Source organism: Haliotis rufescens, unplaced genomic scaffold, assembly GCF_023055435.1.
Source record: "Haliotis rufescens isolate VD_foot unplaced genomic scaffold, xgHalRufe1.0.p SCAF_11, whole genome shotgun sequence".
In the NCBI taxonomy this organism is placed as follows: Eukaryota; Metazoa; Mollusca; class Gastropoda; order Lepetellida; family Haliotidae; genus Haliotis; species Haliotis rufescens.
Window position 1 is genome coordinate 2,519,825 of NW_025963791.1, and position 16,282 is coordinate 2,536,106.

Genomic DNA, 16,282 nt, shown 5'->3' on the forward strand with positions numbered 1-16,282 from the left:
CACATAAACTCGATGGAGTGGTCGTTCAGATAGCCTCTCCTTGAAAAAGAGTCTGGGCCGATTTGATATGGCACTTCGTTTAGTTGACACTCATTTCTGTACCGTCCAGCAGTACAGAACCATCAACAAAATCAACACCGACATTGAGATTATGTCCCATATCCTTGGCTCGTTTTAGAAAACTGTGGAATGCCTTGTTTTCATCATAATGGAGTTTGTCCGGGGCTAAGCCCTTATCTGCATTATTATTATTATTATTATTATTATTATTATTATTATTATTAAAAGTAGTAGTAGTGGTGGTAGTAGTATTGTTGTGTTTAAAACAGATTAGTGTTATAATTTTCTTAACAGCAGACAGTGCTTCTAAATATAAAGTATATGATTCATTAGAGTACGATAACAGTTAGTATTTCGAATTCCTTTGAGTGTATAAGCGAGTTTATTTCCTCGGTACACTGGTAAGCAATAATAACTACATGTAGCTTCTTTATACATTATCGTAATCAGATAGGAAAAAGAACGGTTTCAGCTGTTAAGAAATCAAAGAAGTATATCTCGCTTTTACCGTTGTTTTCAAGGTTCCCAATTTTAGAATGTTGAATCTCAATAGTTTCCTACTAATGGTAGAGCTTCCTAAATCTTTGTAATTGACTGACACAAAAGTTCTCTTTATATCTACAAAAACATCATCTTCAAAGATTTAAGAACATAATTTGCTTCCTGGAACAAAAACTTCATTAATCAAAGTTCGGTTACGTCGGTAAGGTGTATGCTGACAAAGGAAGGCCATTGTTCAGAAGAGGAACCGGTTTTGACCTATTGTGCGGTTCGTTGTTCCTAATGAATTTGTTGTCCTGGTAAATGTTTGTGACAGCACGCCTGTTTGCGGACAATCAAGCATGTGTGCTGTACAGGTGAGGCAGTAATTTCCTCTTGACAGGTGTGGGTTGGTTGGCCAGACTCTCTAATATTGACCTGTTGCTTCCTCAACATCTTAGAAGGCTAAGTCATTGTGGATTTCCATGGGTACTCCCGGCACACAGTTGCCTAGTGCACAAAGATTGTCGTAACGCCTCCAAATAGCTTGCTGTGTGGACAGACACATATATTTCTTGCATATTTTTGCCAGGTTGTTAGATTATCGTCTCTGATCGACGTTGGTGTAATTGGTTTGTATTCCTTACTCAATCTGTCAACCTTGACTTTTACTAACGCGCCATGTGCTGATACATTCAGACCAAGAAGGTGAAGTGTCAGTTATTCAGATGCTAAAGGATGGTGGGGTAACCTGGTGGCTCGTCACGCCGAAGGCTAGTGTTCGATTCTCCACATGGCTTGAGTGTGTGAAGCCCCCGCCGTGAAAGTGCTTGAATATCGCTAAGGGCGGTGCCAACCCATCGTCTTTTGCTGAAGATGTCATACACTCCCCTCTCTCCACAGCACAGACATAAGATGACAAGAGAAACAAGAATTCATTTTGTATTTTATTGTAAAAGTAAACATCTTACACATAGCAAAACCGAATTGGGAATGAAGTGAAACGTTCTCGCGTGTGTTGCTTTGAAATGCAAAATAATCATTTCATAATCACGATAATATTATTGATCAATGGAATGCGTGCTTTGATATGAAAACTAGGAAACACATAAGGGAATATACATACATATATACACAGGGGTTGTATTCAGAATGCTGTTGTGACAATGAAATTGTTGTCAATGTTTGGGTATTTTGAGCACTGTTAGACGTGTCTGTTCTTCACTGGCACCGAAACTGAATACATGCAGCCACAATGACGGTGAGCAGGACCAGTAGTGTATGTCCGTCATGTCTGTGGGCAGCTGCAAACATGGTTCCATTCCCTCCATCAACAATACCCCAGTACCACCGGTCGTCCGTGTCGAAGTACCAAGGATGCCTGGGTGGGATGACGCCCACAACAGCCTGATCAGAGCCGATAGCAACATCAGCACAACCATAAAACTGCTCTTGGTTACCACAGCCGATGCAGCCATTGCCGACCGAATCAGTGCCCCAACTATTTCCGGCGTTGTACTTCCACTGTAATACGCATGCGCTACATCGAACTCCTTCTGGTAATTTCAGATTGACCTCAATGTTTTGGTTACTATCCTTTGACTCTATCATATACTTGGTCTCCCCTGTCTTAGCCAAGGGAAGGATGTACTTATCAAGGCAGGCGTGAGTCACGTTCTTGAATGGATTGTTGTTTGGGCAAAGTCGGAATTCGAAGAAGCCCTTGTGGCTGGCCGTCAGTTGAACTTTAACCCCTATCACTTGACCAACATTGTATTTCCGGACAATGATGCCTGTATAAAATTTTCCACCAGGTTCGTTGTCGCGTGGGCCCTGCCAGGGGTCACCACACACGCCGCATTTGCCGCCATTGTCTTCATACTGGACCTGCAACAACAATGGCATATTAACTTTCATGTATGTTTCAAAGAGATGCAAAATTTGATGAACTCATGATATTTTTTTCATAGTCTGATATTTGGCGAGAGCTCCCTCACTTAACAAAGTGTAATTGTAAATGAATGTTGCATTCTTAATACCTCAATGATTAAAGTTGTTTTTGTGTAACGCTGCAGCAATATTCCAGCTACACCATGACGACGTTAGTAAATAACCGAGGTTGGATCAGAGAATCCATATATTGAAATTGTAAGCAACTACCCACATCTTTGGGGAGTACGATGACACATTATCACGAAGCCTGGCCAATATAAATGACAAAATCCTTTCTATATTCATAAGAATATTATTAATAAGATTGTTATTCCGACTATATCATGAGAATTTGTTCATGAATCATTATCCAATAGTGTTCGCAAAAAGGTAAACGTATCCTGCCCCACCGGTGGCACCCTTCACACACACATGCAAAGGCAAGTCAATTGTTCACCTGATAAAAAACACGGGAACATATGGTACAAGTCATAATAAGTAATTGCATCGAACATCAGGTTTGTCACTGATCCGTCAAAATTGGAAATGTCCTCGACATGTCTGCCATAAAACCTTCAGAAAGCTTTATTGAGGCCTTGTATGTTGAAAGTTTGATCAAACAACTTCTGAGCAAGAATCGTATGACGCTCTCTGATTTCTTGGTAGAAAGAGCATACTCGACTGTACCTCAGCGTTGTGAAATACAGACACCAGAGACTTGATCTGAAGGAATATAGCTCGACATAAGGGAGAGTTGACCATTGGAATGTTGAAGTCATCCCTCTTGTCATACAGCCTTGTGGATAGTGTTTTGTCAATCTGAATCTTTATACATAGATCTTAATATAAAACAGATGAGGGAATCGCTCTGGCTTCTTTATTTCTAGTTGAGGTGGGTTAATCAGTGGAGGAAAACTAGCTATTTGGTTTTTAGAACGATGTCAGATCATCGATACCCACGGGGACTAAGGTGAAAGACAATACAAACAGAATATGACGTACACTTTCATGATCATGCGCCATATATCCCTACCTAACAGATTGTTTGTGCCTTTTAGTTTTAAGATTCAACGATGTGCAAGTATGGATTTCAACTTCTATATTCTACCAATGCGACGTAAAATGATAGTTAAGTAAATATTTCAATATTCCTGTTTGAGATTGAAAAGTACAGGCGCAAGCTTTTCATAAACAAAAACACGTATTTCTCTGCGCATGGGGGAGCTGAACAATTTTTTTTAAACAAATCACTTTTTGGTGAACCATGAGGCCAAATTGTTTCCGGTCCCACCACCCCCAACCCTACCACCAACAACATCAATAATTCATGATATCTTTGATACTTCTTTACTGCAACACGTTTGCTTTGAGATGTGTAAACATGCTTTTATGTTTTAATCAAACCAAAATTCCCGTTAAGACTTCGCAATTAACTTCAACGAAACTACCACGTTCTGTTTTAGAATTTTAAAAAGTAAAAAAGCCTCTCAGCAAACATTCCGGGATGTCGTACAATCTACACAAGAACAGCACACGGTTATCTCACGTTAAAGTATTCCTTACAGTGATCAACGTCAACGTGTTTCTCATTGGCTTTTCTTAAAATACTGGGCCTACACAACGGCCAGGATGATTATTTTATTTGCAACTGGATCTGCATCTCGTATGCACACAAGCACGATGTGGACATTGGCGATTAAAAATACAGGTAGTTACGTGAAACTGCCAAACAATGTTGTGTTGAGGTGTATGTGGCGAATGACGTCGCTGCACACAAATAACGCTTTGACATAAGTCATGGAATAGTGAGTGTGTGAGGTGATGTTTGCATTTGTCTCTGACAGGATACGCTCATTTTTATTTGATAGTGATTCATAAACACATGCTTCATATGACGTGAGTCGGAATCGTAAATGGACACTGCTTTTGGCAGAGATTTCTTACGATTATTGAAAGGGTTTTGACTTTGGTGTTTAGAAGAATGTCGTTAACTGGACAAGACAAAAGCCTTCCATAACCCATTGTAATATTCCCACTCATAATATAAGGATTCATAAATCACTATCAAATAGTGATGATACCAGGGGAGCCTATCCTGCACAACCGGTTGCGCTCGTCACCTGAACACACACGGCTACATATAGCACAAGTCAAAATAGGAAAATGCATCTGACATAAGTTTGGACACTGATTCGTCAATTATGCAAATGTACTCCTGATGTTAACATTTAACATGAAATTTAACATTTAAAATAAAATCATGCTATATGTATTCCAACCGAACGGTCCATCTGTAGTTAACTTTTGGTAGGGCTTATCCTTTTATTCCGTGGTGAACCATAAACATGTGAGAAGTATGCGTGATGAAACAGTATCCCCATCAAAAGTTGATTAGGATAAGATGACATATAGTGACAGATTGCGTGTGAAGTAACTCAAGTCAACTTGGTACTCATCTCTCTCTCGGTGTCTCTCTCTGTCTCTCTCTCTCTCTCTGTGTGTGTGTGTGTCTCTCTCTCTCTCTCTCTCTCTCCTTAAGGCTACCCCACCGCCCTAAAACTATCATAATACTTGTCCGTTTATCCTATAAGTCCCGAAAAGAATGTTTCTAACTGACAGAAATCTTTCATGAATGCAAATAAGAACAATGGAAACGTTGGAACGTGCACTACACTCACGCCCTCTGGTATTCCTTTCAGCAGACTAAATGTTCTAAAACGGTATATTTCCCCACATCAAACTCTGCCGGGTTTTAACGTTAACTTAGATTATTAACACCTCTCCGCCAGAAACACCTATGTTTGCATTACGTGGAATGACTCGAAACTTCACCTGTCAGACAACAGGGGTATACCATCAAACCCATTCCAGAGATATTGTGAACACTATTCATGAAAGCACGTTATTGTTAGTAGTGGTAGTATGGTTTTCCCTATAACACATACAAATGAATACCCGTTTCCCAAAAGAAATAACTGCCTGGAGAAGATGTCATAATATTTTAGTCTTTATTTGTGTGAACTATTCCAGTTCAATGAAACAGTTAATAATTTCGAGATTGATTATTCACTGGCGTTGACGGTAAGAATTTCTATGCGATAATTTGCATAATTCTATCACATTGGTAACCTTCATATACTAAATCTATAAAATAAATCCATAGAAACATCAATATTTCTTTGATTGTATTCCTCCAAAAAATATTATGTGATTTAAACTTAACAGTAACGTTTGTCATGCATTTTGATGCGCATATGTCTTTTAAGATCATCACGTACTCATTCAATGCTGAGCTCTCTAAGTTTACATTTCAGCGTTACAAATCCGCTACCTTGCCCTCATTTTCACGGTATAAAATCCTACTCCGTCCATTTGAAAGAAGACCTTTCAGTGTTCACTGACAATTTTCACCTGCAATAAGCAAAGGGCCTCCAGCTGTATACTATGTACATATTTGTCCAAGCACCTTCACGAGTGTTCACGTGTGACCCTAAACTGAAGAGGATGGCGACAGATTAGCATACGTTTACCAGATCTTAGCCAAAACAAGGCGGGGAATTCAACCGCTTTCAAAATCGGAAGAAATGTAATTAAAAGACAAACAATAGATATCTGAAATGGAAACCTAGTGCTTCAGACCTTGAAGTATCGGTAAAAGAATTTACACATATTTTTAGCCCCCTTGAGCTAAATATCTAATCGATGTACTTAATGCTTTCTTTTTAGATGAGGTGGCAAAGCCTAACGCATATCCCCCGAAGGGTAAATACTGGTGAACGAGCGAAGCCTTTGTATCTGACAATGGTATTCAAGGTAAGGCCAACGTGGTCATATTTATCCGAGAACAAACCAGACACGTATTCGATACTTGGCACAGCTAGATTCACACAATGCCAGGAGGTTTGGGAGCTCCACAAGTCATAACAAATAGTACAAAGCGCATGCGCAGACCACAACGAGAGTTTAGAGTTATGCCTCAACACGTTTTGTTTATCTAACAAATACTTCTTTATCAGAGTATTTTAATAAATAAACATATTTCTATATGACATAAAATGAAAGTGAATGAATTGAAAATGCCAAGTTGTATTATTGAATGAAATGTCTTCATTTTAAATTGTTATTTGTACACGTGAAACACAACCAAAAATACGATTGAATCTCGATCGAACGGCTGGTGTTGTTCTATACAAACGTCTCTGTTAAAATCACGCTTGATATATAGTCTGCTGACACACATATGCAAACATATGAATCAAACTGATGTAACTGATGTGTAACCTAAAACAGGCTTTACGCTTGCCTAGTCCACAACACTATCAAGTATCAGTTAACAGATAGTGCAGAAGATAATTGATAATATTGACTTATATTTAGTAACAATGTATACATATCAAGGTTCGTAATTAAGCATTTTAAAATGCTTGTCTGTCAAACACTGTCATTCAAAATAGAATAAGAGAACCAAACTATAGTGAGTGAGAGAGTATGGTTTTACGCCGCTTTTAGCAACATTCCAGCAATATCGCGGAGAAGGACACCAGGAATGGGCTTCATAAAGTGTACCCATATGGGTCGGCATAACGAGCGAACCAAACTATAGAGCACGTGTACAGGTACTTGGTGGTGGAGGAGATAAATATGAATATTGATGGATTTTCAGTGGTAAAGCCTGCCTAAGGTTTGCACAAATGACACCAGAATTGCATACATTCATAAAACTTGTCATCAGAAAATAACTCAATGAATATTCAATAATAGATGGTATTATAGAAGGTTTATCTGGCAAACATTTGTGAACGTTACAAGTTCATTTCTTGGAGGAATCGCATGGATGTCCTACAGAGCATACACATAAGAACTCGTGCACTACGATGTTAACCTTTTGGTCATCATAGCAGCTTCCGTCCATTTTCAGACATATTCATGCAAACACGGACACAGACAAATATACAAATGTCAAACAGACTCGTGACCTTCAAGATAAACTGTGTTCTTACAACATCAGGATGGTATTTATCACAACTTCAGTGAATATACCAAATCTCATTAATCATGACTATATGCCTCTGGTGTATTCTTTGACGTATACATACATTGTTATACACTTGAGCCGGGTTAATACCGTTGACATACAGTGTATACATTGAATCTTCAAAGGACGTAGGTCATAAGATATGCATGTATTTTACATGACCAGTATTCATTTGTAACCTGTCAGATTGTGATGTTTCTCGAGACCCTCCACGTTGGTTAACTAAGAAGGATATGCAATAAGTTCCTTAATATCAGTCTGTTTGTCTGTTGGCTTGTTTTATCTGTCTGTCTGAGTCAGTTGGACAATGCAAGATAGTCATTGTTACAGAGGATGTCCAGACAAGACGCGTAAAGCATGTCGGCGTGTCATCATGAGGTTACATTAACCTGTCGCTGTGAAGAAGTATGAATTGCTCCTTTCTATTGCCTGAGGTCATAAACTCATGCTATAAATCACATGCGTCTACGGTATAATGTACGTGTACCTACATATATGCATGTTCGATTCAAGTTTTATTTACTAATTGCTGAAATTAAAACGTAGTAATATTCCTTTTCTTATTATTGCATACAGCTACAGTGTTTATTTTTATTTGTGACTTAATTGTCGTATTTATTTATTTATTTTTGAAGATTTTTCTAAATGCACGTTTGATATCACATTATAAACATTCAATATATAATAATAAAGGAAAGTGAATACAACTGGCTGTTTTGCTTATGTAAATGTGATGTGCTTCAATTAATGCTATCAATGTTGATGCTTGTACCTGTGTGTCCCTTCATATGTGTCAGTTTATGTCTGTCTCTGTCTGTCAGTTTATGCTTGTGCCTGTATGCCCCTTCATATGTGTCAGTTTATGTCTGTCTCTGTCTGTCAGTTTATGCTTGTGTCTGTATGTCCCTTTATTTGTGTCAGTTTATGTCTGTCTCTGTCTGTCAGTTTATGCTTGTGCCTGTATGTTCCTTCATGTGTGTCAGTTTATGTCTGTCTATATCTGTCAGTTTATGCTTGTGCCTGTATGTCCCTGTATGTGTGTCAGTTTATGTCTGTCTCTGTCTGTCAGTTTATCCTTGTGCCTGTATGTTCCTTTATGTGTGTCAGTTTATGTCTGTCTCTGTCTGCCAGTTTATGCTTGTGCATGTATGTCCCTTCATATGTGTCAGTTTATGCCTGTCTATATCTGTCATTTTATGCTTGTGCCTGTATGTCCCTTTATGTGTGTCAGTTAATGCCTGTCTATATCTGTTACTTTATGCTTGTGCCTGTATGTTCCTTTATGTGTGTCAGTTTATGCTTGTGCCTGTGTGTCCCTTTATGTGTGTCAGTTTATGCCTGTCTCTGTTTGCCAGTTTATGCTTGTGTCCCTTCATATGTGTCAGTTTATGCATGGCCTGTATGTCCCTTTCTATGTGTCAGTTTATGCTTGTGCCTGTATGTCCTTTCATATGTGTCAGTTTATGCTTGTGCCTGTATGTCCCTTTCTATGTGTCAGTTTATGCCTGTCTCTGTCAGTGTATGCTTGTGCATGTTATGTTCCTTCATGTGTGCCAGTTTATGCCTGTCTCTGTCTGTCAGTTTATGCTTGTGTCTGTATGTCCCTTCATGTGTGTCAGTTTATGCCTCTCTCTGTCAGTTTATGCTTGTGCATGTTATGTTCCTTCATGTGTGTCAGTTTATGCCTGTCTCTGTCAGTTTATGTTTGTGACTGTATGCCCCTTCATGTGTGTCAGGTTATGCCTGTCTCTGTCTGTCAGTTTATGCTTGTGTCTGTATGTCCCTTCATGTGTGTCAGTTTATGCCTATCTCTGTCAGTTTATGCTTGTGCCTGTATGTTCCTTCATGTGTGTCAGTTTATGCCTGTCTATATCTGTCACTTTATGCTTGTGTCTGTATGTCCCTTTATGTGTGTCAGTTTATGCCTGTCTCTGTCAGTTTATGCTTGTGCCTGTATGTCCCTTCATGTGTGTCAGTTTATGCCTGTCTCTGTCAGTTTATGCTTGTGCCTGTATGTCCCTTCATGTGTGTCAGTTTATGCCTGTCTCTGTCAGTTTATGCTTGTGACTGTATGCCCCTTCTTGTGTGTCAGTTTATGCCTGTCTCTGTCTGTCAGTTTATGCTTGTGACTGTATGCCCCTTCATGTGTGTCAGTTTATGCCTGTCTCTGTCTGTCAGTTTATGCTTGTGTCTGTATGTCCCTTCATGTGTGTCAGTTTATGCCTATCTCTGTCAGTTTATGCTTGTGCCTGTATGTCCCTTCATGTGTGTCAGTTTATGCCTGTCTCTGTCAGTTTATGCTTGTGCCTGTATGCCCCTTCATGTGTGTCAGTTTATGCCTGTCTCTGTCAGTTTATGCTTGTGCCTGTATGTCCCTTCATGTGTGTCAGTTTATGCCTATCTCTGTCAGTTTATGCTTGTGCCTGTATGTTCCTTCATGTGTGTCAGTTTATGCCTGTCTATATCTGTCACTTTATGCTTGTGACTGTATGCCCCTTCTTGTGTGTCAGTTTATGCCTGTCTCTGTCTGTCAGTTTATGCTTGTGACTGTATGTCCCTTCATGTGTGTCAGTTTATGCCTATCTCTGTCAGTTTATGCTTGTGCCTGTATGTTCCTTCATGTGTGTCAGTTTATGCCTGTCTATATCTGTCACTTTATGCTTGTGTCTGTATGTCCCTTTATGTGTGTCAGTTTATGCCTGTCTCTGTCAGTTTATGCTTGTGCCTGTATGTCCCTTCATGTGTGTCAGTTTATGCCTGTCTCTGTCAGTTTATGCTTGTGCCTGTATGCCCCTTCATGTGTGTCAGTTTATGCCTGTCTCTGTCAGTTTATGCTTGTGCCTGTATGTCCCTTCATGTGTGTCAGTTTATGCCTGTCTCTGTCAGTTTATGCTTGTGACTGTATGCCCCTTCTTGTGTGTCAGTTTATGCCTGTCTCTGTCTGTCAGTTTATGCTTGTGCCTGTATGTTCCTTCATGTGTGTCAGTTTATGCCTGTCTATATCTGTCACTTTATGCTTGTGTCTGTATGTCCCTTTATGTGTGTCAGTTTATGCCTGTCTCTGTCAGTTTATGCTTGTGCCTGTATGTCCCTTCATGTGTGTCAGTTTATGCCTGTCTCTGTCAGTTTATGCTTGTGCCTGTATGCCCCTTCATGTGTGTCAGTTTATGCCTGTCTCTGTCAGTTTATGCTTGTGCCTGTATGTCCCTTCATGTGTGTCAGTTTATGCCTGTCTCTGTCAGTTTATGCTTGTGACTGTATGCCCCTTCTTGTGTGTCAGTTTATGCCTGTCTCTGTCTGTCAGTTTATGCTTGTGACTGTATGCCCCTTCATGTGTGTCAGTTTATGCCTGTCTCTGTCTGTCAGTTTATGCTTGTGTCTGTATGTTCCTTCATGTGTGTCAGTTTATGCCTGTCTATATCTGTCACTTTATGCTTGTGTCTGTATGTCCCTTTATGTGTGTCAGTTTATGCCTGTCTCTGTCAGTTTATGCTTGTGCCTGTATGTCCCTTCATGTGTGTCAGTTTATGCCTGTCTATATCTGTCATTTTATGCTTGTGCCTGTATGCCCCTTCATGTGTGTCAGTTTATGCCTGTCTCTGTCAGTTTATGCTTGTGCCTGTATGTCCCTTCATGTGTGTCAGTTTATGCCTGTCTCTGTCAGTTTATGCTTGTGACTGTATGCCCCTTCTTGTGTGTCAGTTTATGCCTGTCTCTGTCTGTCAGTTTATGCTTGTGACTGCATGCCCCTTCATGTGTGTCAGTTTATGCCTGTCTCTGTCAGTTTATGCTTGTGTCTGTATGTCTCTTCATGTGTGCCAGTTTATGCCTGTCTCTGTCTGCCAGTTTATGCTTGTGCATGTATGTCCCTTCATGTGTGTCAGTTTATGCCTGTCTCTGTCAGTTTATGCTTGTGCCTGTATGCCCCTTCATGTGTGTCAGTTTATGCCTGTCTCTGTCTGTCAGTTTATGCTTGTGCCTGTATGTCCTTTCATGTGTGTCAGTTTATGTCTGTCTATATCTGTCAGTTTATGCTTGTGCATGTATGTCCCTTCATGTGTGCCAGTTTATGCCTGTCTCTGTCTGTCAGTTTATGCTTGTGACTGTTTGTCCCTTCATGTGTGTCAGTTTATGCCTGTCTATATCTGTCACTTTATGCTTGTGTCTGTATGTCCCTTTATGTGTGTCAGTTTATGCCTGTCTCTGTCAGTTTATGCTTGTGCCTGTATGTCCCTTCATGTGTGTCAGTTTATGCCTGTCTCTGTCAGTTTATGCTTGTGCCTGTAAGCCCCTTCATGTGTGTCAGTTTATGCCTGTCTCTGTCTGTCAGTTTATGCTTGTGTCTGTATGTCCCTTCATGTGTGTCAGTTTATACATGTTGTAGTTTGTCACTTTATGGTTGTGCCTGGATGAAGAAGATTTTCCAGTCGCGGATGCCCCTTTTTATGTTGCGCAATACGCCATCAGCATGTACAGTTTATACAAATTTCATGTAAAGACACATTTGCTTACAGCTAAGCTCTTCAATCAATGTTTCACCATCACATGCCTGGTTAGATCATGCCAGAAAGTGTAGGGTGGACATTTAGCTGCTATCCCTCACTATGGCCTTCACAGGATGTCATCACACCTCCTTACTCATTGACACTTACTGGGCTAGGATTTTATAGAAAACATAAAGTGTCAGATGGTCGGCCCCTTAGGAACGAACAAACACTTACTGTTTTCATGAAACTTTTGTGAGTGGCGGGTGCAAGAGGAAGAATGAGTGAGTGAGTATGGTTTTACGCCGCTTTTAGCAATATTCCAGCATGTCACGGCGGGCAAGAGGAAGAGCAGGACCTGGTGTCATCACTGATTTTTAGTGATCAATTCTTATAATTTTGCCTTTTACGCCCGATGGAATCTATTTAGACAGTTAATCGAGACTAATTATTCTCTGGCGTTGATGGTTTGAAATAAGTGTGTTTGTGTCTATGTGTAACTTTATGTATGTGTCTGTTTGCAACTTTATGTATGTCTCCATGTTACTTTATGACTGCGTCTTTATGCAACTATATCCATAGCACGTTGTGTCAAGTCACAGTGTGGCATTTAATTTATGCATGAACATTAAAACCTTGTTTAACCGAACTCCTTCAACTCGATCTGTCGTCTAAAAGTATGTATTTTATGGTTCCGGTCTAGACATAGTAACCAATAGAAGTAACAGAAGAATTTATCAAGTAGACACTTGTTTGGAACTACAGGTACTAGATATGCGTTCGATGGTTCCTCCTACTTTGAGTGACCGTTTTCACTACAATAATCGGTACACACGACACTGCATGTTGTATTGTAATATGCACGCATCTGTACTACGTCACCTTTGTCTAATGCATTCGAAGACTGTGAAGACGTGGAATTAAAAGTAATTGACGTATCAGTGTGTCAGAATTACCTGGTATCGTGGACTTGAGAAGAAAGGTTTACAAACGCTTATTCTTGTTAAGAACTATTCCATCAACATGTGATCCTCGTGTGTGGATCAGTCGTATTTGACATGGAACGTTTAAAGCCAGTGAACAAACCGAATGCAAATATGCACGCTATTTTAACATAACATATTTACACAACGAAACTATACCTATATTCATAGATGACGCACCAGGAAGACAGTCCGTGCCAGAAAGGGATCATTTTGATAAAAAAGGATTAATACTTCCTTGTTCACCCAACAAATCACGATTTTTCATGATTATTCTACTCCTATATGTACTATTCAAATGATGTGTCATATAACAAGAACCTTAAACTTTTGGATGTATTCTCATAAACTTGACTCTCTATTGCCGTTAAACTTAAACATTTGCTCGTGTGATCCCTTCGTTCATATTTGGTGAGTGTTGATGGATCTCAGATTTGTATATTTCTCATGTACATAGTACATTTACTTGAGTGTTTTCACAATTTAACAATCTAGAAAACCTGTATAAGCATAAACTCACCTTTACTCCGCCACAGAAAAGCTGATTGTCGTCATAATTCCTGGGTGTATTGAACTGAAACCTCCACATACTGGACCGTGAGGGAGGGTCTACAAGCCTCCCATGCCCCCAGGCCCCCAGGGGAGACAGGGAACACAACAACACACAGGTATAAGCCTGCAACACAAGTCTACCCCCAGGCAACATGGCGAATCTATGTCCAAGCTACTTCTACAGCACGTCCGAATGAATCGAGTCTCGTGAGTCGTAATTAATAACCCCTGGAAGTCAATGCGGATGACGTTGGGGAAATGATAGCCCGAGTAGATATTTGAATGACGGATGATGTGATCACTGCGGAAATCTTGCTCACGCCCAGCTTGATTTATCCGTCACAGCGCCGTGTTGGGACGGCCAGCTGGACTACTTTCACCGTGAGTCAGATGTGTGACAGCGGTCGCTGGGTGACTGGATTTCAATTCACCTAGCCAGCACCAGCCTCCCACAACACACAGGTATCCTAGCGGAGGAGTGGCTCCAGCGAGGACTAATGATCAATTCAGCTCGGTTGGTCGGAATTTAAACATGGGTCCATGTCTTGGTCCAATAAACAAGCTTAATGAACTTACTTCCTGTGTGATAGCCCAACACTGTCGTTCGCGGAGGTTCCAACATCAAACTCCTGACTGTTAACCTAACATGTTGTCCTTCGCTGTTTGCCCAAAGCTGACACACAATAACTGCCTTAGGCACAGGTATGCGGTCGGTTGAAAGACACAAACATAATTCAACTCACAAAGATTCTTCTCGTCTTTAATTTGCTGTCGTTGTCCCAACTGACAAACTTGTTTTGTTTTCACGTTGAAATTCTAAGAAAGGTTCAATTTCGCAAGCAGGTGAAATAAAACCTTGGTGACTGCCGTGTAGGAGCGGTCACTGGTGTGGGTTACGCTGCACCACTGACGTTGTGACCCCTGCCTAGATTTACAGGTATACACGACATTCACATGGAAACGCCAGAAAATGTCTAGCTCTAATATATGTACATACAGAGGCCGTGAAGTTATCAGCGTGATTTAAATGATAGTTGCTCTGAATAACTGAATTATGTTGTTATCACCAAATATGTTTGATAAAATTTGTTTTGAAATATAACTTTGCACTCATGACTCACTTGTGACTATATCAACTTGATCTCGTCGCTATATGGCTAGAAAAATGCCGATGCGACGTTATATTTTAACTCACTCACTGAATAACTGACCAACTGAAGCAAATATAGTAGAATCTGCAGTTAATATAAGATACACATTGCATGAGCAATGTAGGTCCTTGTGTATGATATTATTGTGTAGGTTATTCCATCAATATTCAGAAGTTATTACAGTCTAATATTTTATTACAAGCGATCAAACACATACATGTATTAACATATACTGACACACTTTGAAAACAAATACTCGAAGTTTTGTTATATTTGGCAAAAAGGCCACAAAATAAAATGAAGTTGTTGAGGCATGAGATAATTAAACACAAGAATGTCGTCATACGGGATTCTAATCTCATTCGATGTGTGTCTATTTGTACTGCCAAATTCGTTTTCTAGTCACACATTTCGAGTTAAAGATGATTATGCGTTTTTAGTGGGTTTCAGTATATATGGTTACTGAGTGTAATGCTTATTGATTTGTCGAAAGAGTAACTCTTATGTTAAACTTGCCTGATCACGTTATATCTACAAGGAAATATCAACGAAATGCAACACACCCTTTACGTATTAATAAATTACAGTAGATTTTATTAAATGACCTCGAGGTCAATGTAGTACAGTGTTGTAAATCTGCTTGTATATCGTGTTCATACACAGTGTTATCCAACCTTAAACTTGATGGGTTGTGCAGTATTGTGCCGTGTTCAGCTGCGGTGTGTTGCACTGTTGTTATTTCACTGTATTGTGTACATACTGTGTTTTGTTATAATATTATATTGTGCTCTATTGTACCATATCGTAACACGTTGTGTTCTACTGTTACACACGTGTGTTGAATTACGCTGTGCTGTTTTGTGTTGTACTATGTTGTGTTGTGTTATACTACGTTGTGTTGTGTTGTACTACGTTGTGTTGTGTTGTATTGTACTACGTTTTGTTGTATTGTATTACGTTGTGTTGGGTTGTATTGTACTACTTTGTGCTGAGTTGTATTGTACTACTTTTTTGCTGTAATGTTGTGTGGTACACTGTACTTTGTTGTACTGCGTTTGCGTGTGTATTACTACGTTGTGTTGTGTTGTGCTGTGCTGTGCTGTATTGTACTACGTTTTGCTGTATTGTAATACGTTGTGTTAAGTTGTATTGTACTACTTTGTGCTGTAATGTTGTGTAGTACATTGTCCTTTGTTGTACTACGTTGGGGTGTGTATTATTACGTTATCTTGTGTTGTGTTGTGCTGTGATTCAACTGTTCTCTTGTAATGATTTGTGTTGTACTGCTTCTCATTGTAATATGCTGTAATGTATTGCGCTGCAATATCATGCTGTGTTTTGGTGTACTGAAACGTTATGATCGGTCTACACAACGACTTTGTCAGACAGGTTGACCGTGCTCTGCATCAGTTGTGTTAATTGTAATCACAACGCTTGTGACGCCATCCAGCTCGCCGTTTTTCCACCTGTATGGGGTATTGACTCCAGGCTAACTTGCCCCTTGCACTACAAATACAGACTAGGGGAACACTGTTGTTGGCCCAAGCTTCATCGTCTTTAAATAACACGCATGCAAAGCCAGCTAATGCATGTATGAATTTTGGC

General features: G+C 39.8%; 1 protein-coding gene across 1 annotated transcript; it reads right to left on the reverse strand.

The window, feature by feature from the left end:
* Nucleotides 1-1,474: 1,474 nt before the first annotated feature.
* LOC124144546 lies at nucleotides 1,475-14,217 on the reverse strand. Its single transcript, XM_046514002.2, has 2 exons — nucleotides 13,495-14,217; nucleotides 1,475-2,427 (listed from the first exon to the last, which is right to left on the reverse strand). The coding sequence occupies exons 1-2, from the start codon at nucleotides 13,678-13,680 to the stop codon at nucleotides 1,762-1,764; spliced, it is 852 nt and encodes a 283-aa protein (XP_046369958.1). The 5' UTR covers nucleotides 13,681-14,217; the 3' UTR covers nucleotides 1,475-1,761.
* Nucleotides 14,218-16,282: the final 2,065 nt, after the last annotated feature.

Excerpts from the sequence above, each read along its gene's own strand:
- LOC124144546 (XM_046514002.2), bottom strand. The coding sequence starts at position 13,680 with ATGTTGCCTGGGGGTAGACTTGTGTTGCAGGCTTATACCTGTGTGTTG. Across the intron at positions 2,428-13,494 it reads TTTTCTGTGGCGGAGTAAAG|GTCCAGTATGAAGACAATGG; the intron begins GTGAGTTTATGC and ends TTGTTGTTGCAG.